The sequence below is a fragment of the Fusarium mangiferae genome, assembly GCF_900044065.1.
Source record: "Fusarium mangiferae strain MRC7560 genome assembly, contig: FMAN_scaffold005, whole genome shotgun sequence".
In the NCBI taxonomy this organism is placed as follows: Eukaryota; Fungi; Ascomycota; class Sordariomycetes; order Hypocreales; family Nectriaceae; genus Fusarium; species Fusarium mangiferae.
The window spans coordinates 1,281,933-1,306,537 of record NW_024573925.1 but is presented as its reverse complement, the minus strand read 5'-3'; the positions used below and the strand labels follow the sequence as shown (position 1 = coordinate 1,306,537).

Here is a 24,605-nt window from a genome sequence, read left to right as displayed (position 1 = left end):
CTTTCAAGGTCGTATTATGATAGAAAATCACGGACATACCATGTACACTAGCAAAAGCACATTTTTCAAGAGGATGGGCGAGACGGAATCCAGAACAACGATAAATAAAAACGAAATTATCAGAACACCTCAAATCTTTACTTCACACACTAAATTACGGTCTGTCTTGCCCTCGAGATCAGTTCATATGTTCACCTACATTACATAAGTGCCAGGTCTGTCAGAGTGCAATGAAAGCTCCTGGAGAAATATGGATTGATGTTCCCCAACTCACGTCTGAATAAATCGAGCCTACCGTTCAAAAAAAAAAAAAAAAAAAAAAAAAAAAAAAAAAAAAAAAACAATGGGCCGCCAGTTAGTGTCCTGTATATGCTATACTGCCTCTTGACCCCTCTAAAAGCAATCCAACCATACTCGAGCATATCATCCCAGCATTGCCAAGGGGGAGACTGGCATTCGCAATGGAAATTTGGAATGAGACAGATGATCTCATGGCGACGTGAAGAAAATGGGAATCCCATGCGTGCGTAAACATCAAAAAAAGGTTTCTCTCGCTCTTCTCTCTTTCTTTCTTTCCTTGTATCCGCCTCAGCCCAGAACATGATATCCTTTCCGAGTCTCGCTCTTCTCGTGATGCGCCTCGGCAAGTCGATGAAGAGCGCACGATCCAGATCCAGGTTTGACACCAATACACCGACAAGTTGAGATGCAAGACTTAACATGAGAATATCACAACCCCATCTTGTGACCACCATCTACCACTTGCCCTTTAAACTTCCCAGAAAGCTGGGATCCGAGAAACATAACCGGAGGTGCAAGGGAGAAGCGACACCTAGGTTGAGTTCAAGCCCGTTACCCCGTAATTTCAGACAACAACCTATTCTTCCTTCTTGATTTCCTGGGCGCTGGCCTCCTTCTTCACTTCCTCCGCTGCGTCCTTGTCGGTAGGCTTCGTAACGGTTGCATCGGCAGGTTTCGTATCGGCGGAAGCGTTATCGGCGGCGGCGGTGGCGCCAGGGGCAGTTACAGGAGCGGTGTCCTTCTCGGCGGATGACGGGTTTTTGGTGACCTGGCTGGCGAGGTCTTTGTCTTCGTCGGCGTTGTCAAACATTTCTGTATCATCTGAATCCGTGAGAACCTCAGTGCCATCGCCGAGGAAAATGATCCGGCCTCGGTACCCACCAACTCCAAAGCTTCGTCCCTTGTTTTCAGGGTCCATCTCATAGCCACTGTCGCTATCCTCAAAGTTGTGGTGGACTCCAGGTCCTCGGAATTCGGCTACCGATTTCACGTTAGTCTGTGTCCAGACATCCAATTTAATTCGCAGAGCGGGTATCATCCTTACCGTACTCGGGAGGAGCACATGGGCCATCTCCGTTGGCGACCCGGCGGGCGATCTCCTCGTACCATTCTTCCTTGGTCTTTCCGTTGAGGAAGCCGATGATGACCATGGTCATATTGTCGCAGCCAACGCCACCGGTCTCGGAGTTGGAGGCAAGACAGTTGTCCATCATGTTCTCACAAATCTTGTCGAGCTCCTGCTTGGCAGCGATGCCTCGTCGGACGAACTCAACCACGGCTTGAGAGGATTGGCAATCCCAGATACCTATGCTAGTGAGTACTGTTATTCCCTCATCACTCGAGCCGACGTAGCTTACCATCACAAGCAATAACCAGGAATTCATCCTCGTCTGTAAGATCATGTTGCTCAACATCGGGGTAGGCTGTGACAATTTGGTTCTCGGGGGACAACTCAGCACTCTTCTTGAATTCAAAATCACCAATAGCACGCGAGAGGGCGAGGTTTCCGTTCACTCGGCCGAAGTCGACAAAGCCACCGGCAGCTGTGATTCGGTTCTTTTCGTCTAGTGTGGATGTCAGTACTATCGCTCGTGTTGCGTGAGTGATGTGACTGACTCTCGAGTTGGGGCTTGTGGTCCTGAGATAAAGGCTTGGCACGACCCTTGATACCAAGAACACCTCTCGAATCACCAGCGTTGGCCTGGATTTACTGGTTAGCTTCTTGCCGTATGTCATCCTCCAACGGGATGTGAAGGTGAAAGCCAAAGTGAGGGAAACAATGGCGAGGGGCGAACTGACAACATAGAGCTTGTTGCCAGCGATCAAGCTGACACAGGCTGTGCAACCGGAAACCTCTTCTTCGTACTTCGGGTCTGATGTTGGCGAAACATGACACGTTAGCAGTTGTTATTCAAGAAGTCAGGCGACGATTTGTCTATTATCGGGCATGGCGGAGAACGGCAAAGACCAAAAGCTGGCGCATACCGTTGAGAATAGCGCGATCGGTCGCGAGGAAACCGTCCTTCAGACCCTGAGCATAGTCACCAGACTTGAAGGTGTCCTGCTTGAAGATAATGTTGTGAATGTTTTGGCCGGTAAATAGTGCCACCTTGTCACCACCGTGTCCGTCGAAAACACCGAAGAAGGACAGCTTGCTGGAGTGAGACTTGGCTGAGTCGAGGTCGAGTACTGCGGTGTGAGCATCCTCCATACTAATGCGCCAGCCTTGCATGGCCGAAACACCGTAGATGAGGCGCTCATCCTCACCCTTCTCCGAAGTCTGTAGGATAGAAAAGAAGCGTTAGCAGGACTTGGTCTGACGACAAAGCAGCCAGCGGAAACATCGGGGAAGCGGATATCAGTATGTGAACATGGGCGTGGAAAATAATGATCGCAAGAGCCAAGTTACAAGCCCAAAGCCTCTGGTGGTCGATGCATATTCCCGACAAGGCTGAGGATATAGGCGCGGCTGGTGAAATTGGTATTGCGTGGGTTCCAGCGCGAGTGCTGGGTGAGGGGCTCATGACTGAGCAAGATTGCCCCTCTCGCGCCAGGTCCGAGTGCTAAATCCCAATGGCCGCATGCAAAACAAAAAAAAAACCGAACAAAGCCGCGCAGATGATCGAGACGAGCACATAAGATTCAAAGGCACAAGACGCACCTTTTCGACAACGGGCTCCGATAGAGTCTGACCCATGGCTATAGATTGTTATGGCCGGTTCGATCGAAAGAAAGCCTAGGCGTTGCTGGGACGAGACAGGACGGCGAGCGGAGGAGGGAGGAGAGAAGAGATGAGGAAGATCGACCGACGAGGGGTTGGCGGGGGGGGGAGAGGGTCGTTTGAAGAGGGGGGATGACGAGATAAGATCTCGCTCGACAAGAGAATTTTAGTTATTTGTTAAGAACAAGAGGTACGAGTATGAGTATGAGTAGTATGAGGAGAAGAAACTATAGCAAAAGCAAAAGGTAGAAAAAGAAGATGAATGGGGTTGACTACGATGCCGGCGCCGGGAGCGTGGTCAAAGGTGGATTCACGCTTTCTGTTGATGCGGAAGAGGGAGATTTCGACGTGCGAGAGATGGATCTGGATGTGTGGATTGTTGAGTTGAGGTTAGGTGAGGTGATGTCGGGCGGGGGGTCGCACCTAAGGCGGGGGGCTAGTGCTGTAGCTAGCTCTACGATCGCTAGGCTTCAGTGGTGGTGCTCACCAAATTTGGAACTCTCCAGGTGAGCGGCTGCCTAACAGTTGCACCGGTGGATGTTTTTAGCTGGGCTCGACCTGAGGCGCGGGCTTTGAAAATCAAATGAGGCCGGGGGATCGCATGTCCTGGATGCATATGTATTTATGCATTCTCTCGGGAACTATCAAGTGTAGCATCCATCTACGGATATCCACCTTGCGTATTGCTGAATCTTGTGCTCCTCGAGGCATAATTAGTACCTATCTTAGGGGGACCTTAGGTACAGTCCAGCTTGATATCCACCAGCATGTGCCAATCAAGGTGTTTTCAACCGTGATATCTCGCTCCTCTATCCCATCTGAAAGGCAAGGAGCTCAACTACTTTGGTCCTAGCACCGTTCTAGTCCAAGGCAGGGGCGAATATACTGAACTGTTCCTGTCCCTACATCATCAATCTGGGCTGCTGGGCTGCTCTTCTGCTAGTTAACCCCTGTTCCCGTAGGAATGGGACCGCCACTGACAGCCACGCTTTGTATGAAATAACTCGAGGTGATACAATGACCTCACGTCACTGGCTATGATGTATGCATCCATACAAACAATCACCCCATTGATACACTAAATAAGTTGAGCCTTTTTTTAAAACCACCCACTGCATGCATGAAAATTACAGTTGAGAGGGGGAAAAAATTTTGCATGCGTATGTCGTGTCGTGTAAGAGTTCCGTCAGCCGCTGGCGCCTAAACAGTCCCCTCTCGTTCGCTCCTTTTTTTTTCACTGTCACGCGTAAAAAAATTCCATGGTCGTCCTCGCCACTTCTAGCCGCGTGTGTTATTCATCTGTGCTACTCTGCCTGCTTTGAGTGGCTGTTGAGAATTACCTGTTCAAGAGCCTGATTTGATTTGATCGGATGCTACACATAAGCCTCAGATCAGGTCGCGTGCCCTTCCCTTGATGAACGGTCCGGTCCGGCTCCAAAAAATTACAAAACCCAGTTTCTTATCCCCATCCGTGCGTGCTTGAGGTATTGATTGATAGCAGGTAGGGCTGTGGCTGCGGTTGTGGCTGATTACTTTTTTGTTAGAGGATGATGCTATCTCTGAGGCTTGAGGTTGAGAGAAATTGCAAACCGTGGAGTCCGTCTTTAAGTGAAGGGTTTATGTTATCATACAGGTAACTCTCAATTTTCAAGGGGGATAGATCTGGAAACCACGCCGTCAATTCTGATGGTACATAATACCTAGAAGACCATACTTATATAACAGACCTGTACAATAAACAGTTTAGCTTACCCTAAACCGTTGGCCATTGACTACCGTTTTCGCCCATCTGTCCTTGCATACAAGATAAATTGGTGTCATTTCGTTGGTCACTTACCAGTTTTTAAGGTATTTAAGTTTTCTTATTTATCTAATGAGATCATGATTGTCCTTTGAGGACTTGTGCTACTAATCTAGACCAAACATAATTTTAGAGACCCCCACCTACAAAGAAAAGAACACTTAAATTATCCTTTCCCAAGGAACACGCCAAGGGGAGGAAAAAGGAAAAGAATTATCAATATACCAAAACAAATACGAAGCGCCAGGGTATCTCACGCTCCAACATATACATCATCAATACAGGACTTCAACTCTCAGAGAAAGGCATAGCTGCCACCTTCTGACTTGCCTGAATCTTCTCTTCTCCAGTTCACAGATGAGTTTCCTGCTGGCTTCGAGTGTCTGCTGCCAGGAACACTGAGCGGATCGACACTTAAGCGAGACAACTTGCTCATCGAATGCCCCAAGCCTTGCCGTAAAGACGCCAATGATCCCCTGATGCTGTTCTGAGCATCTCCCCACTGACTTGGGGATATCAATTCCGAGCTTGCCCGCTCTCCAGGCTGCCCTCCACAGCGGCTCGAACTCATCGCTGTGCTTGGCCGAAGTGGATGGAAAGGCGACTCATCAACTAGCTGGTGATATGATGCGCCTGTTCCATCGCGCTGTGATTCGTACACACGCCAGTTCTCCCCGGAACCAAACGAAGGATCGCTGACAAATCCTCTGGGTGCCTCCAAATCATACCATGGTCTGCTGCCAGGGCCAACATCCTCTCCCAGTAGTTCCTGGGTGGACAGACGTACTAGCTCCGGTCGTATCAATACTGGCAGGCTCTGAGTTGCCCCTATTGAAGGGCCCTCACTATCACCTACTGAGGCATGAGAACCGAGCCCAGCATCTGGTGCTCGTGTTGGAACCCTAGTCAAGAGCCTTGGACTGGAAAGATGTGAGGAAGCGAAAGCCAATGAGCTTTCATTGCCACTTGTGTAGTAGTCAGAGCCCTGCTGGAACAATGCTCTTTGCGATTGAATGCTTGGGAGACCATTGAGTGAGGAGTCGGCTGCATCGTTACCCCCCATGAAAGACCTTCGTCTTGCATCCGATAAAAGCACTGGTGGTGGTATCAGTTGACTGGTTGACTGCGATAATGTTGAGTTCGATCGTTGGCTCCTCAAAGAGTCACGACTTGGACGCCCTGCAGTTGCAGTTCCAACTGTGACCCAGGATCTTCTTTCGTCCTCACTGCTAGATGTGCCGAGGGACCGAGATACACTGGTGTTAGAATCCTCAGCGATGAATCTCGGGGGAACAAGAGGTGTCGCCATGAATCCCAATGTTGGAGATGTCATAACTAGCGTTCCCGAATCCATCTCAGAATGGGGCGTCCTGATGGGGTGGCGTTGTTGTTTACCAGCAGCTGCTATAATCTCGACCTTGTCGGCCTCTCGCATTGCTGCCGAGCCCCCGTTAACACGAAGGCTGTCGAGCACGGGCCCGGAGATCTTATGGCGAAACTTGGACGAGAGATATGTTTGTCGTTTGCGGCGGCGGCGAAGGAGACAACAAACAAGCAGCATAGATAGGAATATGACGACCAGAAGAGGCAGAAGAATCGCGAGGAGGAGGGTACCAGTCGTCAGACTCCCATCCGAATCAGACAACTGTACACCAGGCTCTGAAGAGGTTCCGGTGGGGGCGACAGAAGTAGACGTGCCCGTAGATGTTGATGAAGTGCGAGATTGAGTTGTCGATGAGGATGTGGACTCGAAAGGTATGACGCTCAAATTTAAAACCTCGGTCTCTGTGTCATCCAAAGTCTTTGACGCAGCTGTCACAGAGATATTTAGCTCTCCTGAAGCGGATACTGGGATCTTCCCGGTGATGTTAAAGCCATCAAGCTTTAGCCAATCCTTCTTCGGGTTGGTTGAAATCTGAAGGTCAATGTCCTCAGGGTCCCAGAAATAGGGCCGCAAATCAAGATCGACATCTTTTCCAGCCTCGACCTTGATACCGTCAAAAGTTGAGCGAAACAGAGCAGTCGAGACATTGACAGTGGCGTATATGTTGATTGTGTCTTGGTATGAGTCGCGGAGTGTGATGGTGAAGTTGGTTGAATGATCGCCTTTCCCTGGTATTCCCTCGATATCCCATGTATTCTTGTCCAGGGACAGCCAGTCCGGCATACCATCTGTTGAAATATCAACGTCGTCGATCTTCACAGGTTTGTTGTCAAGCTTGATCCCATCTGCTAGCCCGCTATATGCAAGCCTCTTCCCTCTGGTAGTGTTAAGAGTGATGTTGGGGTTGTCAACACTAAGTTTGTGTCTACCCACAATGACAGAGAAGGCAACTGACACGGCAGAAAAGCCAACAATGTCCGAAGCGACAAGCTGGAAGTCAAACGTTTGAGGAGGCTGGATAAGTGACTCGAAAGGAGGTGTCTTGCCACTAAATGTCAATGAGCCAGCATCGAACCTCATCCAAGCAGGTAAGGGACTGCCATCGCCCGAAGTCGCATAATAGTTGATCATATTGGGCTGGTATTCAAATGTGTCGGCATCAAAAGCAAATCTGAGCTCCGTAGAAGGATATGAGATTAGTGATGACGGCGGCGAATAGTCGCCAAAATCTTGAATCTGCTTCAGAAGTGGTGTTTTGAGGGAGGGGCCTTTGTTCCTAGACACGACCAGAGTCGAACTTAGCAACGTCGAGCCAGAGTCATCCTTGGCAATGATCTCTACTGTCTGGCCTATCACATCGCCACTGGGAACGGTGTCGTTGGTCGGGATGCCATAAAGACGGCGATCTTTGCTGTCGATAGAAATCCATTTTGGCGCATCTCCGAGCGAGTATGATATTTTGGAGTCTGATCGAAATGTGTAACGAGAGAAGACGTAAGAGAAGGGCTCATCTACCCGGGCTACTGGTGGTAACTGAGAGTTAATCGGGTAGTTGATTGTTGGCTGAGATCTTGTGAGTCCTGAGATAGTGAGAAGGAGAACAGCGAGTATGAAGGAAGCCATCATGGCATGACAGTATACACTGTTCAGTGTTCAAGTACGAATAGAGTAACATGAAACGCCATCCAGGTGAATAGCAAGTCGTTGAATAGAGTCGAAAGGATGAAGGAAAGAGAAGTGAGAAACAGGAAGGCCGGGAGACAGACGACCGTACGAAGGCATATCGTGAATGACATGATGATGGCTGGCAAGCTGCAGACTTGAGCTAGAGGAATACTGAGCCCTTCATTCCTGTATAGCTTCTCCACTGAGCCTTTTTGAACCACGGGAGAAAAATTGGTGGTGATAGTCAGTTAAGGGAACGGGTGCTGAATCCATTTCAAGAGGAGGCAAGATGTCTCAGGTTGACTAGAACTTCCCGTGAGATGGAGAGACATTGACGTGTGGTGGGTATAACCAAAGGAACGGTACACCAGGCTGACACCACTGTAGTCACATTCCTATGGAAGGCCTGGTAGCCCAGAGAGATCGGTGAGACACCGTAGCCACTCGGCATGATGATTATGGAAGACTCGACATGGTGATCATGAAGGTTGACAGGATACTGGCTCCATCGAGCTAAGGGAAAGAAGGCTGGAGAGGGAGAGTCAATAATTAGCAATGGTGTTGTTGAAAGAGCATATATTGGTTATGATATCATATAACGCCTCCCTTGCGCATTTAACTCAGTATGGCCATTGAGTATTGATACTATCATATGGGCCATTCCCTGGGAATCGTCAACCTGATGCAACATGAATCGACCCTTGAATCTATCAGCTTTCAGCTTTCTTAGTAGCAACACTCACTCGAGTGAGGTAGCAGTGGATCACACCCGACTTCTCTTGTTAAAGAGCAACTCGGCGAATTTATTTGTGGAGGAGCCCTTATCGAAACGGAGTACTCCGTATGGGTTTTGGGATAGTTTAGTCGTTATCGCCAGTCCCGCAGAGCCTTTAACGAGCCAATCGCTCAACTATTTCGATGACTCTTCAAGCGGAGGATGGATGTATGTAATAGCGCACCCTTGATCGACGGCGACGGCCAACAAAAATAAAAGGGTCTATTTGAGTCTGGATCGCACACGTATACAAATGGGAAAAAAAAGTAGTCTAATCGGCACCAAGTGGCAGAGGCAAAAGAGGAGCAGCCGAGTACCTACCTACCCAGGAAGAGATGCCATAGGTTGATTATAGGTACCTTAGAAGGGAAAAAAAGTCTGCAGGTGACACAGGGCAGTTGTGCTTTTCACAGATACTCGATCGAAGGCTATCTTATTCTAGGTTAGCAGGTGTAAGAGGGAGTAGCCTACCTACCTCAGTACCTAACCTACCTGAAGGGGCGGAACAACAAAGTCATAGAAAGTTATTCCTCTTGCTTCATTTGAATAGAACAGAACCATCTTCCTCGCTTTATTGCAGGGCAGCGCCTCTCAAGCTCCACTGCATCGGTATCCCTTCGACTTTCAACACTATCCCTTGAGGGCACCTCAGGTAGTCTAGTCGTGATAGATCCGACTACTCCGTGCAGTCTATTTTTTCCCTTTGACCCCTCAGCAAAAGTCAAGGGACTGAAATCGAGGGTCTGAGCAGCGACAACTCTTTCGCAATGAGCAGTCCGCCGTCGTCCCCTCTGTTAGACGCGGTCACCATCAGCGAGGATATCGCTCCATTGCCGTCCTTCAAGGCCAGTGGCGTTGCGACTGTCGATTTCGATGGCGTTCTCTCCAGTCCTCTCAAGGTGCACGAAGATGTGCGATCTGGCTGTGGCGGGCAAACGTGGCCCGCGGGAATGCTTCTCGGCAAGCATATGTTGCGTTACCACAAAGACCGACTTGCTGACGCTCGGATGTGAGTTTCGCGTTCTTTCTTCAACTTCGACACTACTATCGCATGCATGTGACTCGGACCGGGTCCTTTGTCTTGGTCTGCATAGACAGTGTGAGTATAACCAAAGACGGAGTAGACTTGCTGACTCGTTGGTCGTAGATTGGAACTTGGAGCTGGCGGAGGTCTCATCGGTCTTGCCGTCGCCTTAGAATGTCAGCTTCAGAACCAGTTGTTGGTGACGGACCAGCTGGAGATGTATGGGTTGATGAAGCACAACATCGAGCTGAACAACCTACAAGACAAAGCCAAGGCGATGGTGCTCAACTGGTACGTGAAATCGAATTTATTTCCATGTGTAACATTCTCCTCTGCCGTACCAATCCCCTGGTTAGATGAGGGTCAGCCACCAAGCTGACTGGTCTGTTCATATAGGGGCGAAGACTTGCCAGCTGCCGTGCTAGAGCAAAAGCCAGACGTGATATTGGCTGGCGAATGTGTCTATTTCGAACCTGCTTTCCCTCTGCTGATGTCTACGCTTAAGGCTCTATTAGAGCTTAACCCCGCAGCTGTCGTGTACTTTTGTTTCAAGAAGAGGAGACGCGCGGACATGACCTTTGTCAAAATGGCCAAGAAAGCGTTTAAGGTCGAAGAGATATTCGACGAGGATAGGCCCGTTTTTCAGCGCCAGGGCCTTTTCCTCTTTTCTTTCACCAGCCGCCCAACCACAAGCCAAACCAAGACTACCAGAAAAGAAAGTCAACCTCAACTGTCAAGATGATGAGAAAGGTCAAGGAACGCTTTGTTTGCACAGCATCTTCGTTGGCATGCGCCTGAAAACTGTCCATGCATTGTTGAGTCCTGGCGCGGAGACCTGATGAGGAAACACAGTGACGCTGACCGGACTGCATACTGGTCGTAAGTCTGACCAACAGGACTTCAACGTGACATCGCCAAGGGTTCTTGGGTCGACTCAATGATAGTCTGCCTCAAGTATTGCTCCGAGTATGTGTCGTTATGATGGAGGTATGGGCCCTTAAACTGTTGACTCTCCCACTGATCCGAGGGTTCGGAATTCGTGGAAGAGAGAATAGAAATGCAGAGCACCCACACCAGCGTTACTGACTATCCTCGGAGCGACATGTGTCTGAGACTTGTCTATTCTTTGTTGCAATACGGAGTAGTAGACACTGTTCAAGCTGGACCAATGAAGTCCGTGCTTAGCAAAGAAAACCAAGTCATGGTGGCCTGCATCTTTCTCAAGAAATTTCAAGCACGCCGTAAGATTTTCATCACATCGCATCACAGTGAAGCGCATATATGTTCACACAGACAACAGAGCAAAGGGATTAATGACTTGGAGCACGACTTAATAAGTGAGAACGTCACGCATGCATTGGCGCCAACATTATGCCGAACGACCCAGCAAAAGAAGGCGGCAAAGAAGACTTTTTATTTCCCTCACACCACCTGGTTTCTGGTACTTCTCACGCTTCTAGACTGCTAAACTGCTCCTATGTACTGCTGCAAGCCATGTCAGCAAGCCGTTGGGTTGTTGATGAGTGGATGAGGTGGCACCCAGATTAACGTTGCCCTGAACCTGGGTAGAAATGGGTCTTGTTTCAACTTGGCGGATGGCGCCCTCCACACCTCCCGTCCCGGATGCACGTTGACTCGTTGAGTGCTTTCAAGCCTCTCAAGCCTCTGCGTTTCGGGCCAGGCACAGGCGCCAGCGAACAGGACAACTCAGAGATCGATTTCCCATGTGTGTCCCCCCTCCACCAACTTTGGTCCTCCATCAGTGTCAGATGTTCCTTGTTTTCTCGCTCCGCAGACCTCCCGCCGTCGTCAGGCACATATCGACTGTCATTGGCTGCCTCTTAGCCCTGACAAGATCTAACTCGGAAGCTGACGACAGGGCGGCCCCTTGCAGACTGACCAATCACAGCATCCTGGGCGAGAAAACATGCCTGAGTTGGACCACTTGAGGGTGGTGAGAGATCTGAAAAATCACGTTGCTCGGTGATATGACTCTGATGATTCCGTTCAAGACCTCTCCAACTTTGCTATACTGAGATGACGCGGCCCGCAATACGTGAGTCGCTATTCCCCGCAGCGCTGTCCTCAGATGAGGCAGCTAGCTGATTGAGGACGGGGTTTGAGGTTCTGTTCTGGACGAGGAGGCTGGCGATCAACTTTGCAGCACAATACGATGAATGCCCTTGATGGTGCCACGGCACCCCTGAAGGGCGGCGACAGGGTTGATTTTGCTTCTCCTTGTCCTCCGCAGGCCTCCTTCTCAGGCTGTGTAGCGCTCTGGCTTTTTTTTACGTAGCTGTTAGGGCAGACCGTTTGCATGGTTCAGGGAAGTGTTTTATGGCTGGCTCCAGCAGATCCCAATGGCCCGGTGAAAACCCCCTGAGGAGCGAAAGAGATGGCAGCTTGCCACGTCCGTGCTGTGGCCCGTTTCGTCTCCACTATCCACCTCGGAACAAGGCCAAGCACGAGAAAAGACTGGCTTGGAATTGGGTGTGTGGGCTATGCTTGTGGGTGGATTTCTTTGGAAAAAACCACGCGTGGCCAGGCCCCCCCCCCAAAGCGGAACTCCCTCTCAGCTTCCACTACCGGGGATGAATCCGGTACGCCGCCGCCTGCGGTTCTTTTGCCTACAGTTGCGGTACCCTTGACTCACAAGTTCCAGCGGGTTGCTTGCGGACACACTGCGTTCAGCGCTGGTTATGGATGGCACACCTCCAGTCTTCGGTACCTGGCTAGGAGTAAGGTACTAGTCTAAAGCCAAGTCTTTTAAGAGCTAGCATAATGAGCCGGCGCCATCTTTTACGGCGAGGCGTAGTATTAAAGGAAGAGTCGGTTCCTCCCCTTGTTTCGTTTCTTCACCTACGATCTCTTTGAGTTCAAACACCACTCATTCCCACCTGAGCACTGAGCAGGACTCTTTCTCTCTCACGCACACACTCCCTCACACGACGATCAACGTCCATTCCTTCAATTCGTTTTTGAATAGATTCATTCCTGTGGAACAGAATCTAAACCATCCTTTGCCTAGCAATCCATCGCGTCGAGATACCCTTTCGTCTACACACCAGACGTATCACAGCTACAGCCACTCTTTGGTTGAATAACAGAACTCGAAAACAACAACAACAACCTATATCCATACATCAACATGAAGTCTTTCACTCTTGCTTCCGCCTTCTTCGCCGCTGCTGCTGTTGCTCAGCCCCATGCCAACCCTCATGGAAACCACCACCGCCGTCACCACCAGAACGAGAAGCGCTCTGTTGTCACTGAGGTTGAGTGGGTGACTGAGATCGAGTACGTTACCAAGATGGTCGACGCTACCACCACCGTTTGGGTCCGACCTGAGGCCGAGCCTACTACTGCTCCTCAGCCCGAGACAACTCAGGCTGCCCCCAAGAAGGTTGCCCCCAAGAAGGAGAAGAAGCCTGCTCCTCCTGCCCCTACCACTACTCTGGTCACCAGCGTCTACACTCCTCCTCCTGCTCCTAAGCCCACCACTGAGGCCGAGGCTGCTGCTGAGCCTACCTCTCAGTATGTCGCTCCCGTCGAGCCCACCACCCAGGCTCCTGCCCCTCAGCCCACCACTCAGGCCCCCAAGCCTGTTGTCTCGGCCCCCAAGAAGGAGGCCGAGCCCGAGACTGAGGTTGCTCCCGTTCAGCAGGAGAAGGCTGCCAAGCCTGCCTCCGGCGGTAGCTCCTCCGGCGGTTCTGACACCAAGCACGGTGAGTTCACATACTATGACATTGGTCAAGGTGCTTGCGGTGAGGACGACACTGGCAAGGATGACTCGATCAACATTGTCGCTCTCTCCCACCTCCTGATGGGCCCGCTCTCCAACAACAATCCCATGTGCGGCAAGACCATCACCATCAAGGCCAACGGCAAGACCTGCCAGGCTACCGTCGCCGATAAGTGTATGGGCTGCGCTGTCAACGACATCGATGTCAGCCGAAAGGTCTACGAGGAGATCTGGGGCAGCCTCGACTCTGGCCGCACCGAGGTCGAGTGGTGGTTCAACTAAGCGCCACGCCAAACACGTTTTCTTGAATCATGAAAACAATACGAAGGATACCCTTTTCTTACGACTTGTACTCTTCATGAAGCGGGAATCTCTTCACCCCCGAAGGCGCTGGGGCGTAAGACATAAAAAAGGCACTTGGGTACCATTTGGACTCAGACCTGGAGATTCTGGATTGGGGTGTTTTTGGTTTCTTGGGCGAATCAGCTCCGGTTGACAATCGTTGACTTCTATGTACATAAACTTTGGATACGCCGTACGGATAGACAAACAATACAGTACCCTCAATCAGGGACTGCACTTTTGATTACATCACGTTATGTTATGTGATTTCCCCTCAATTGCTGTGACATGTCGCCTAGCATTGTTTATTTTGAATCTAATCTTAGGGCAGATGAAGCGAGCGGGTTTTAATTTGGGATCCTGGCCATTTGGTCGCTACTCCATGTCTACAATGACCTCGTACTCAACCAACCCATGTGTTTAACAGGGTCTATTAGCGACCGACTCTAATGGATTCTCGTTTGAGCTGAAACCTGGACATTTAACGATCGACAGAAATGGGGAGCTTGACTCTGCTAATGAATATCGCCCGGGTTCACAATGACGAACTGCTGCACTAAACCAGATTCCTTGTCGGTGGTCGATGTCATAGCACGGTTGGACAATAAAAAGCTGGTATCCAGGGGTGAATGAGAGGGTACTCTGTCTTGGAGCAGTCTAACGAAGTCACTCCCTTCAGCTGTAGTGGGACTTTACTGATGATCTCGCAGTGAGGATTCATGTTAGCAAGGGCTGGAAAGCAGGTAGCGTCGCACGAAGGGATTCCGGCCCGTCTTGAAAAGGATAAGGGAAGGCAGAAATAGACGCGGTTGGCTACTAGTTAATGATTCTACGCCTTACAGAGAGGCGTTTTGAATACGAGCTATCGATACGGGTACAAATATAGGCATTGCCAGACTCTCAACACTCCCGTCCCAGCCGCGCGTATTGCGTATGCGTAACATGCATATACAGGACGTCTATCGTATTGCATTTATCATTTGCGAGTTCTCGTGCTCATCCAAGAAGGCGGCTTGGTACAGGAAGCACCGCCTCGAAAGTCAACCCCAAGTCGTAAATCATGAATCCAGTGGAATGCGGTGTATTCTGAAACCGTCATAGCAGGTTCAATAGTTCCTCCACATAGCGGCGTGTGTCGACGCCGATGCCCTGAGCGAGCTTACCTGCACCCTCCGCGGAATCTGTACGGAAGCCGACGTGATCGCTTGCGCGGCGGATGAGGAAGATTTCCTTGGCAACATCCGGATGTCGGGGATCGGGTCCAGAATATTTCCTCTCTCCGTCATCCTGAGAGGTGTCCTGGTCTGTATTTGGGCCAGGTCCGCCTTCGTGAATTGTAGAGAGATTCCCCGTGGCAGCATCTTCTTGACGGTCGAGCAGACGTGTCCAGACGATCCACCATCCACGGCTGGACTTTTCGGTACGCTCGAGAGCAGTTGCACGGGACCGCGTACCGATGTAGAGATTAACCAGGTGAAGGTGCGTGTTCAGAGCATCAGGACGGGACCATGGTTCCGTATCATCGTAGACTTCTGGTATGTTTGGTATTGATGAATAAACCGTCAATGAGACGGGATCCCAGACGAGATCATATATGTTGTTTCCAGAGTGGTTACTGCCAGAACCTGCATCGGTCCCAGGACGCTCCGGACGATAGCTTGTGGAGAGGAGAAGAGCTTTGCGTAGAGGAGCGAGTTGATGATGAAGGGAGCGATAGAGTGAATCCATAGCAAGGGAGTCGGTCCGTAGATTGAACAAAAAGGTGAACATGAATGGTCGGTTGACGTAGACAACAACGCGCAGTTTCTTTGCCTTGTTGAGATCGTGGGAGTCGTAGCCAGGTATCATATTCCCTACCACCTGCGACTGCGTGAGAGCACTGGCCGGATGCTCAAAGTCGCGCACAGTTATGGCCTCTGGTCTATCCAGAGCCTCACTCTCAAGCTCAATGTTTACAGTTCGCAAGACAGTACGAGAGTTGTTTGCCCCGTCGCCAGCATCATCGGAACTTCCACTTTCTGTCCCGCTATAATCTTCATTGATCTCCCCCTTTAAACCAATCAAGTAGTGGCCAGCAGCTTCATATGAAGGCGTGCGTTCCGCGAGGCTGGGCCGTGCAAGTTTGGTTGTGTCTTGGGCAGGTTCAGGATCCTGCTGCGGACTCTCAGGCTGCTTGGCAGGAGAATCGCCATTACTAGTGCCGCCAGGAAACGACCAGTATGTGCCATATCCGAGCTTGAGATAGTGAACCATCTTTTCCAGTTTGCCATCTTCAGTCACTTGGATTTGGGGCTGGTCTTTGTCGGAACTCTCCCCAGCCTGTTCTCCGGCTGAAGACTTCGCGAGTTCACTCGCTGGTGCCCGTGCTTGATCTTGGGCCGCTTGCTGGCGTTCCGCTGCCCGTCGCCTTTTTGCGCGCCGAACCGATGTCGGGCTCTCTATAATACCATAGGCGTGATTGCCCCAAGTGTATAGATCCTCCATCCAGTGAGTAACGTCTCTCACTGATTTTCGGGACAGAGCGCCAGTACCCAAAAAGATGGCACCGTCATCGGGACCAGGTTCTCTTCCTGTTCCTAGCCATTGCTCAGGGTCGCCATAGGGGTCATTTGGAGGAGGCGATTCGGGGTTGTAGTCGCCGAACTTGGAAACAACTAGATCGACGAGCCCTTCTATTCTCCCAACCAGTCCTTCCAATACGGCTCGCTCGCCGCTACCTCGTTCTTCCTCGCCGACGCCGACGCCCAGCTCACCAGAGGCCGCAATGGGGATGCCCCCAAAGATGTCACGAGCTGGGTTCCCATGCATCATGACATTCCAGGTCGAAAGATAGAGATCCCAGTATCGACTCAATATAGTGATGAACTTGGTTCTCTTGTTGCGCACGAAGAGGGCGCTCAACGAGGAGTCATGATGCATGAGGAAAATGCTATGGGCTCGTAGCAGATCGCGCAGCAACAGGCTCGCGGGTTTCATCTCGCGACTGGAGTATTCATATCGTTCTTCGGCGGCTTCGCTCTTCTTAGTAGTGAGCCGAGGAGGGAGAGGTAGTTTGGTGAGGTCGATGCTCTAGTGTCATTGGTGAGTATGGCGTTGAAGACAACAAAACCCATGGTGTTCTTACTGCTAGAATCCACCAGCCAGGTTCGAGCTCGTGGAGTATGACTCTTGACTTCTCGGTGTCGATAGTGTCTACTGTTGAACCGCTTGCAAAACCGCGGCTGAAGCTAGCCATGCCCTGGGCAAGGCCAATCTGTCGTAAACGCTCGTTTCGCTCTTCTGGAGAGATGTTCTGGGTCGGTTGGCCACGAGTGCGCCTGCGCTTATTATGCGCGGCCTGTGTTGTAACAGAGGCATAGTAGACGATCTGATCCTCGATGGTTTCGTCGGTATTGCCAAGCGTGGGGTTGAAAATGGAGAGAAACCCGAGCTGCGCAGGCACGACGGTCCCCGGTGCTGGGTTAGCGGTACCTGAAGCTGAACGCGAGGCCATTGTTGCCATGTATCGCGTCCTGTCGTCTTGCGAAGGCCTCGGGAATCGTGCTGGTTTGTGTTTATTTCTGCGCTGGGGCTGATGTGACTAGGTAGTGCGTCACTCCCAATCAAATCTGACGTAGATCGGGCGATCGTAACAGCACAAGCCTCCAATGAAGACCGTCACGGCGCCTCGAAATAACGGGCACAGATTGACATAAACAGCCAAAATAAGAAAATTGGTGTAAGGGAGAAAGGAATAAAGAAAGAAAGAAGAGAACAGAACAGAACAGAACAGAAGAGGAAAGGAAAGGGAATGAGGGGAAGAAGGGATCAGGCTAGATGCTGGTTCCTCGCGTGTACTGTACCATACATCTACTGTATCTATCAGTTGGTTAGAGAAAGGCCCAGGCCTCGATCATGCGGGCGGATGTGTTTGTGGTCGGAGGTTATACCCCGACCTCAGCACGATTGGGCACATTCAAATGGCCACCAATTGAGCTGTTGTTTACCTAGTACCTATGCCCGTCATGTGGGACTCGAGCTCGAGGAAGGTAAGGTAGATGGGATCGAGATCCAACGCCTGGACCGAGGAGACGGAAGAGGGAAGGTCTGGGCAAGAGGATGCCATTGTATTGGATGCCCATTTCAATTGTTGACTGTTAGAATGTTACATGGGTTGGAGTCTCGACCGCGGGGCAAAAAAAATAATAATCTCGAACTTTAGACCAACATGGCATTTCCCCTGTCCCTTTCATGCAGATTGTGCTATTTCAACAATGCCATGATTGGGACTGTCACCCCCACCGTCATATTCCCTAGCATACCTACCTTACATATCATCAACCAATTCCCAAACGATGCTATCACACAATCCAAGCAGTAGACACAAGTGGTATCTCAATAATCAGTACTTGGCCTACTCATTCCTTGCACGTATCGATTCATCTTTATCACCTTGTCCGAAGACAGTCTGTCTCCTCTTTGCCATCGCATACGCCTCACTAACACGTTCGCGTTGGTCTTTCAATACTTGCATCGGTGACCGTGTTTGATCTTGAGCTTTCATACTCTCAGTTCTGGGAAAGCCCCACCTTCTACGCTCTCTTCTCTGGCTCCGATCAAAGCTGGAGAACTCAGCCCACATAAAATATAGTATAAACGTGATGAGGGTCAGTGGTATGGTGACGGCCCAGTATAATCGAAACTGCGGTGTGGTTTTGACCCCGATGTCTCCTCCATCAGCTTGTGCACTGTCCCAATCGAAGAGATCGGTCGAGAAGAGAGCCGAGATGAAACTGCCTGGTAAAAAGAACATTGTCACAAACGCCAGTGTCTTCATCGACGCAGCGTCGCGAAGAGTGGATATGGAGATGATATAGTTGGAAAGGCTGTAGTTCTCTGATATGAGATTATTCAACTGGCAAGCCGTCAGTATCACTGTGATGCATCTCTCTTTAGGGCCGACATACCACATCAATTTGGATTTGCACTCTCTTCAAGGTATACTCCCTGTCCATGGCCTGCATCATCAACCGTTTTTGGAGAACGCCGACGTGGTTCTTCATCAGCTCGTCTGCTTCCGGGTTCGAGCTGTGGCCAGCGCTCAGTCGTTGCTGGACAAACTCGAGAAGCTTCTGTAGCGTCTTATCCTTCCTTTCTGTACTCGCTAGGCGGACTGCGAATCCGCTCATCTGTGCGCTGAGTGTGCCTAGCTCACCAGCCGCGATATGTTTCCGTTCAGTCTTGAAGTCTGAATAACCTGTCCGCGCTTCTATCTGTTGGATGCCAGGCTTCATGTTGTTCTGCGTTACCTCAATCTCTCCATGGAACATGAAAGCAAAGAGGAATGCAGGGAACATGGCGTGGCTTGCTGTGCTAAGGCTCCATTTGCTTTTGCTCTTGAGAAGCTTCTTTAGATAATGCTGCTCTTTATCGCCAGCCAGAATCATGCCATATGTGACACCTGGTCGCAAAGAAGGTGGCCTGAAGCGAGTATGTGACCATACAGACGCAAGTTTAGGCGCATAGCAAAAAGTGTATGCCTGCTGGTTTGCTTCAGACTTGACAATCTCAGGAAAGGCATTGACGCCCGCGACACAACTCGAGAAGTAATTATATGCAAGCTCAAGACCAAACTTGCCTAGAATCTGATTTTTGGCATCTTCGGGAAGCTCAACGCAGTTATCGTCGAGGATAAACTTGGGCCATATCAGGCGAAGAATTAGCGACTCTGGTCCTGTTGTGCCTGTTCGCGTCTCCATGGCCAGCCAGGAGGCGACATCAGGTATTGTAGTCACTCCTTCATGGTAGTCGACAATGCCAGTATCATCCCTGCTCCAAAGCTCACTAAACTTGAACGAGAGGACGTCGTGCGTTTGGACGATTCGCCGTGAATTGAACTCGGCGATCTTGTGGTATATCTCATCCATGTGTGCGGAGCGTTAGCGTCTCAGAAGGCAGACTGGCAGCTCGGCGCATAAGACGAGAGGCTTATGAGGCTGATTGCGGGAATGATACAGGTGAACAGGCGTTTTTCATGTCGGAATCGTCTGTATATATGGCCTGGAGGGCCGAGAAATGGGAGCTGAAGGCGTCCAGTCTGCTGATACTGGCGAACCGCTGGCGATCTGCTGCTTCAGCTGCCCATTTCACCTGCATCTCATCGCCCAGAGTCTGAGAGGAAATCTGCCCGTTTCGGGGGCAGCCAATGACCCCAGAGCATTGAGACAGGGGGGGGTTGATAATCCTTGCTTCTTGAAATGGGCGTGGGCGCCAATTACAAGTTGAGTCAATAACGAGGCAAAATAAAGCATTGTTTCTCAAGTGCTGTTTATTTCGATCTTGTTCGCTATTTATCCACCCTCTAATCTTCTGCTGCCCTATTCGCGATTAGGATAATCGAGATTCAACAAGAGTCGAGCCTCGAGAGCCGAAGCTGAAGCTCCGCTTGAATGCGGTATGTCAGCTTGCTAGCTTGCACTGCCACTTGGTAGTATTTTCTCTGGTAGTTAGTCGAGGCTTCGATGCCTCATTTTGTGAAACAGGACCTATCCGACTCGATATGCTGTCCATTCTCTACAAGGGAGTGGTCAAAGAGAGGAAAGAGAATAGCCACTGAGAACAGTTTTTACATGACATCTTGGCTGAGCCCGAGCTCTTCAGCTTTCCGCCACTAGACTGCTAATTTAGTACCTAAAGGTAGCAGGCTACTAAACAATAGGTGAACTGCGTTAACTGGTACTAACCTACCTACCTACCTTAGGTACTAAGGTAGGTCCCTCATTAGGTACTGTACCCCGCAGGTCCCTTCAACGTCCGTCTTGGCCGCTGTAAGCTCACCCCGTCAGATCCAATGCAAAGCATGGCCTGCATCACATGCATCGACAAAAAGAGCCCAGCTACTGGATTGGCATGAAGGAATTGAAGAGTCGAGCTTGTTGTAAGTTTTGTGCCAATAATAAGTGCCTCATTATGATCCCCAAGATCTATAATTATCCATAGAGACCCCTTGTAGATGGGCGTAAATGCGCCTACGTCATCCCCGTCATTAGGTATCGCCAGCATCATCTCACTTCGTACTGTAAGCTCCCCCCGCTGCTGACTGGGTTTGCATGTTTCATTTTCTCCTCCTGCATCATCTCATTCATTCAGTTGATGTGCACATAAACCTATAACCTCAGCGAAATACCAATATTGCTCAAACCTATCGGCCCTCAGGCCCATATCCATCATCATGGAATCTTTCTCTCTACTCAAGCGTCGTACCACCGACCTCCTCCACAATGTCCAGCAAAACCTCCCCTCTATGCCTATGCCTTCCGTTCCATCCGCTCCCTCAGCAACTCACCAGAAGAAGAGTTCTATGAAAGGAACATGGGAGCGCATTGATGCCCCTGACGTTCCCCGCTCTTCCCATTCTCTCAATATTGTCCACGGAACCGCTTACCTCTTTGGCGGAGAGATTGAGCCCCGAAAGCCCGTCGATAATGATATGCATGTCGTAACTTTGCCCTGGTCCTCGGCTGGGGCCGACTACTTCAAGATCAAGGCATCACCGGTCAAACCAGATGCTCAGCCGAAGAGGGCTGAGGTTCAGCAATCCCTTCAGCCAAAGGCTCCGGAGCCAGTCAAATCCGACGAGAAGCCAGACGAAGAGGAGATTGAGAAAAAGCTAGACGAAGTTTCTCTTGCGGAGGATGACGAAGAAGAAGATGAAGATGAAGACGAATCTTCAGATGAAGAGGTCGAGAGCAAGTCCAAAGGTAAGCAGCCTGCTGGTCCAGAAAAACCGGAATTGGGCGATGTCCCAGCTTCACGAGTCGGCCATGCTACGGCTGTCATCGGGTCCCGTATCTTTCTCTTTGGCGGTCGCGGAGGTCCCGACATGCGGCCTCTGAACGAAGGTGGCCGTGTTTGGGTCTTTGACACTCGCTCCAACACATGGACATACCTTGACCCTGCCCCTGTCGTTCCAGGTGGTGCAATTGTGCCCCAGCCTGCCCCGCGAAGCTATCACACAGCCACATCGATCGACCGGCCCCGGGACTTTGCTCCTAAGCGGCCGAAGGAACCTGAGACTTGGGGACAGTGGGCACTCGGAGACACCTCTAAGACGGGCATTCCTCAAGCGCCTGTAGTTGGTAATGTTGCTGAAGATGCTGTGGATGAAGAGTCGGATGGCTACGGTACCTTCTTCATTCATGCTGGATGCCTCGCCAGCGGCGAGCGCACCAATGATATTTGGGCCTTCAACGTCCACGACCGTACTTGGACTGAGCTTCCAGCTGCTCCGGGCCCTGCTCGAGGCGGCAGTGCCATCTGCGTGAGCAAAACCCGCCTCTTCCGCTTCGGGGGCTTTGATGGACAAAGCGAGCTCGGAGGGCAACTCGACTTCCTCCACCTCGAGGTTGAGACCTTTGACGATAGAGGCACCAAGGGTGAAGTTGCTGTTCGCGCCCGTGGTGGTTGGCAAACTATTCTCGAGAGTGATCCAAATACCGACTCAACTGAAATCCACGCCGAACCAGCTCAGATCTGGCCTGAACCCCGAAGTGTCGCATCTTTAGAGGCAATCACTTCAGGGGCTGGATACGAGTACCTTGTCCTGACCATGGGTGAGCGTGACCCAAGCTCAGACGGCCACGAAGGTGCAGGCAAGTTCTTGAACGATGTCTGGGCCTTCCAAGTTCCGCCTCTGGGCATGACAGCCGCCAGCGTCACCGCTGCCATGTGGCAAGCTGTCGGCCGTAAGACTGGTGAGGGAAAGTGGACAAAGCTTGATCTTGAGCCATACGACGATGATAACAGTGATGAGATGCCTGTGGCGAGAGGCTGGCTTGCGAGCGCCCCGATGGGTGAACTTGAGGAGAGCGGTATTTTGATATGGGGAGGTCTAGGTGAGGACAATCAGCGTCTTGGGGACGGTTGGATCTTGCGTGTGGGCAACTCCTAGGTGAAGACGATGAGAAGCTGAATAGGTAGTTGGTATTAATGTAGGGTTCCTTTGGCGTGACATGTTTTTGGCGATTGTATCAAATGAACGAATGGAACAAAGAAACAAAGCCCTATGCAGACACAATGCTTCACACAGCATATCATATTGCGATTGGCAAGAATCCACGCACTCTATACCTGGGAAAGCATTTGACATGATGTTATGTACAGTTGAAGCCTCCTCCCGCCGGACACTTTTTGCATTTCTTGCTATTGAACTAAAAAAGAGAGATAATAATGTTATAATTCTACAGGTCCGCCCTTGTGGTCTCGGTTCCCCAGGGCTCCGCGTTAAGGCTTGTTTGACCAGCACTGTTCTCGCATGTGTCTCGGCTGCTCAGAGGACCAGGCTTGGGGACGTTGACAGTAGAGGGGTCGGAAGCAGTGGCCTGGGCCCGAAGAGACTTGAGGAGGTCCTTCACGGAGGCGGGGGTGAGATCCTCGTAGTAGTCATCGTTGATCTGAATCATGGGGGCGTTGACGCAGGCACCGAGGCACTCGACCTCGAGAATGGTGAAGAGACCGTCGGCAGTGGTCTGGCCCTGCTCAATTCCGAGCTCCTCCTTAATAGCCTTGACGATAACATCAGATCCACAGCCTCCAAGTTGGCAAGGTGTCTATTGGTGCCATTGTTAGTGGGTTGTGCTTTTAGAGTATTCGGTAATCTTCAATGACGTCTAATCGTCATTGCCAGACTAGCGTGAAGCAATTGCAGTCGACAAAGGCGTGCTTCATACGGGAAAACAACATACGGTAGTGCAGATTTGAACAAAATATTTGCCCACGGGAGTTCTGTTGTACATGGTGTAGAAAGAGGCAACCTCGTACACTCGCATGGGAGGCATCTCAAGAAGACGGGCGACCTCATTCATGACGCTGATGCTGGTAAAGCCGTGCTGGCGTTGGCCGAGGTCAAGCAAAGGCATGACAGCAGCCTTCTTGTACTGGGGAGGGTATCGCTTGAGGATCTCGGCAATGACGGTCTGGTTCTTCTCGTTGAACTTGAAGGGGATGTCGGGGTTGTTGCCCTCGGTATTTCGATGCTGTCATACGGCCAGAGGTCAGACAAGTTGGTTCTCATCGCTAGAAATTGCGCACCGATAGATCTACCATGATCTATGGCCCAGGGTCGCAATTGACTGCGCCAATTGGCCTACTTACCACCATGAGAGTGTCGCTTCGTCGACTTGCTGTGAGAGAGAAGGCGGCGCGAGACTGAGGGCGGGCAGCCCGGCACACCGGCCGGATGGCGGAGCGGATGAGGGGAGTGAGCTTGCTCGCCATCATGAATAGTTTTGTGGTGCTTTTCCTGAGCGAGCGGAGCGGGTGTTGTCGCGAAGGCGGGAGGGCTTCTAAGGTCGTCGGTTCTGGATCTTGTCAAAATGTCGCCGTCGTAGCGAGCATTACAATTCGAGTTGGAGCTGCTTGCAAAATCAACGTCGATGATTGGTGTGTCTGGCCCAAGGTTTAGCCGTGCCGGTGTGGGCCGATGAAGAGGTACGTACCGTTCTCCATGAGGTGTAAGTGGAGGGACCTCTTCCATTACGTCGCCTATCTCGAGCTGCCTCACCTTGAATTCAGAACATCTCAATCATCGATGTTTTTATGGTTAACTTACGATGATGAAGATTCTTATAAACCGTTATTGTTGATTGTGTCACATAGGAACTCGGATCAGTCACCGACGTGAGCAAACAATAATCTAATCTTTTACTCGTGACTCTATCGATTACACCCATATAGAACCGCTTTCGCGCAAAGACCAAAGGGCATTGGGGTTGATGGACCTGTGCTAACAGAAGCTCTGCAGCCTTTCGCTGACTGAACTTATCCCGCCAACAGATAAACACTTACAGATAATTCGCTATGAAATCAAGTTT

At 50.7% G+C, this 24,605-nt stretch overlaps 8 protein-coding genes across 8 annotated transcripts; 3 read left to right on the top strand and 5 right to left on the bottom strand.

The window, feature by feature from the left end:
- Positions 1–877: 877 nt before the first annotated feature.
- On the bottom strand, positions 878–2,998 carry FMAN_07380 (putative protein phosphatase 2C; the record flags this gene model as incomplete). Its single annotated transcript, XM_041830994.1, has 8 exons — positions 878–1,122; positions 1,183–1,278; positions 1,346–1,606; positions 1,659–1,865; positions 1,918–2,002; positions 2,101–2,174; positions 2,287–2,581; positions 2,963–2,998. The coding sequence occupies 8 exons, from the start codon at positions 2,996–2,998 to the stop codon at positions 878–880; spliced, it is 1,299 nt and encodes a 432-aa protein (XP_041681602.1).
- A 2,120-nt stretch (positions 2,999–5,118) lies between these two features.
- FMAN_07379 (uncharacterized protein) lies at positions 5,119–7,830 on the bottom strand (the record flags this gene model as incomplete). Its single annotated transcript, XM_041830993.1, has 1 exon — positions 5,119–7,830. The coding sequence occupies one exon, from the start codon at positions 7,828–7,830 to the stop codon at positions 5,119–5,121; it is 2,712 nt and encodes a 903-aa protein (XP_041681601.1).
- A 1,584-nt stretch (positions 7,831–9,414) lies between these two features.
- FMAN_07378 (uncharacterized protein) lies at positions 9,415–10,413 on the top strand (the record flags this gene model as incomplete). Its single annotated transcript, XM_041830992.1, has 3 exons — positions 9,415–9,656; positions 9,795–9,962; positions 10,068–10,413. 3 exons carry the CDS (start codon positions 9,415–9,417, stop codon positions 10,411–10,413), a joined length of 756 nt encoding a protein of 251 aa, XP_041681600.1.
- A 2,406-nt stretch (positions 10,414–12,819) lies between these two features.
- FMAN_07377 (uncharacterized protein) lies at positions 12,820–13,695 on the top strand (the record flags this gene model as incomplete). Its single annotated transcript, XM_041830991.1, has 1 exon — positions 12,820–13,695. The coding sequence occupies one exon, from the start codon at positions 12,820–12,822 to the stop codon at positions 13,693–13,695; it is 876 nt and encodes a 291-aa protein (XP_041681599.1).
- Positions 13,696–14,850: 1,155 nt separating this feature from the next.
- FMAN_07376 (uncharacterized protein) lies at positions 14,851–17,248 on the bottom strand (the record flags this gene model as incomplete). The annotated part of the gene is made up of 2 exons (XM_041830990.1): positions 14,851–16,824; positions 16,880–17,248. The coding sequence occupies 2 exons, from the start codon at positions 17,246–17,248 to the stop codon at positions 14,851–14,853; spliced, it is 2,343 nt and encodes a 780-aa protein (XP_041681598.1).
- Positions 17,249–18,148: 900 nt separating this feature from the next.
- Positions 18,149–19,661, bottom strand: FMAN_07375 (uncharacterized protein; the record flags this gene model as incomplete). Its single annotated transcript, XM_041830989.1, has 2 exons — positions 18,149–18,649; positions 18,702–19,661. 2 exons carry the CDS (start codon positions 19,659–19,661, stop codon positions 18,149–18,151), a joined length of 1,461 nt encoding a protein of 486 aa, XP_041681597.1.
- Positions 19,662–20,965: 1,304 nt separating this feature from the next.
- FMAN_07374 (uncharacterized protein) lies at positions 20,966–22,684 on the top strand (the record flags this gene model as incomplete). Its single annotated transcript, XM_041830988.1, has 1 exon — positions 20,966–22,684. The coding sequence occupies one exon, from the start codon at positions 20,966–20,968 to the stop codon at positions 22,682–22,684; it is 1,719 nt and encodes a 572-aa protein (XP_041681596.1).
- Positions 22,685–22,973: 289 nt separating this feature from the next.
- On the bottom strand, positions 22,974–24,009 carry FMAN_07373 (putative NADH-ubiquinone oxidoreductase 24 kDa subunit, mitochondrial precursor; the record flags this gene model as incomplete). The annotated part of the gene is made up of 3 exons (XM_041830987.1): positions 22,974–23,342; positions 23,478–23,768; positions 23,887–24,009. 3 exons carry the CDS (start codon positions 24,007–24,009, stop codon positions 22,974–22,976), a joined length of 783 nt encoding a protein of 260 aa, XP_041681595.1.
- Between the last annotated feature and the right edge of the window lie 596 nt (positions 24,010–24,605).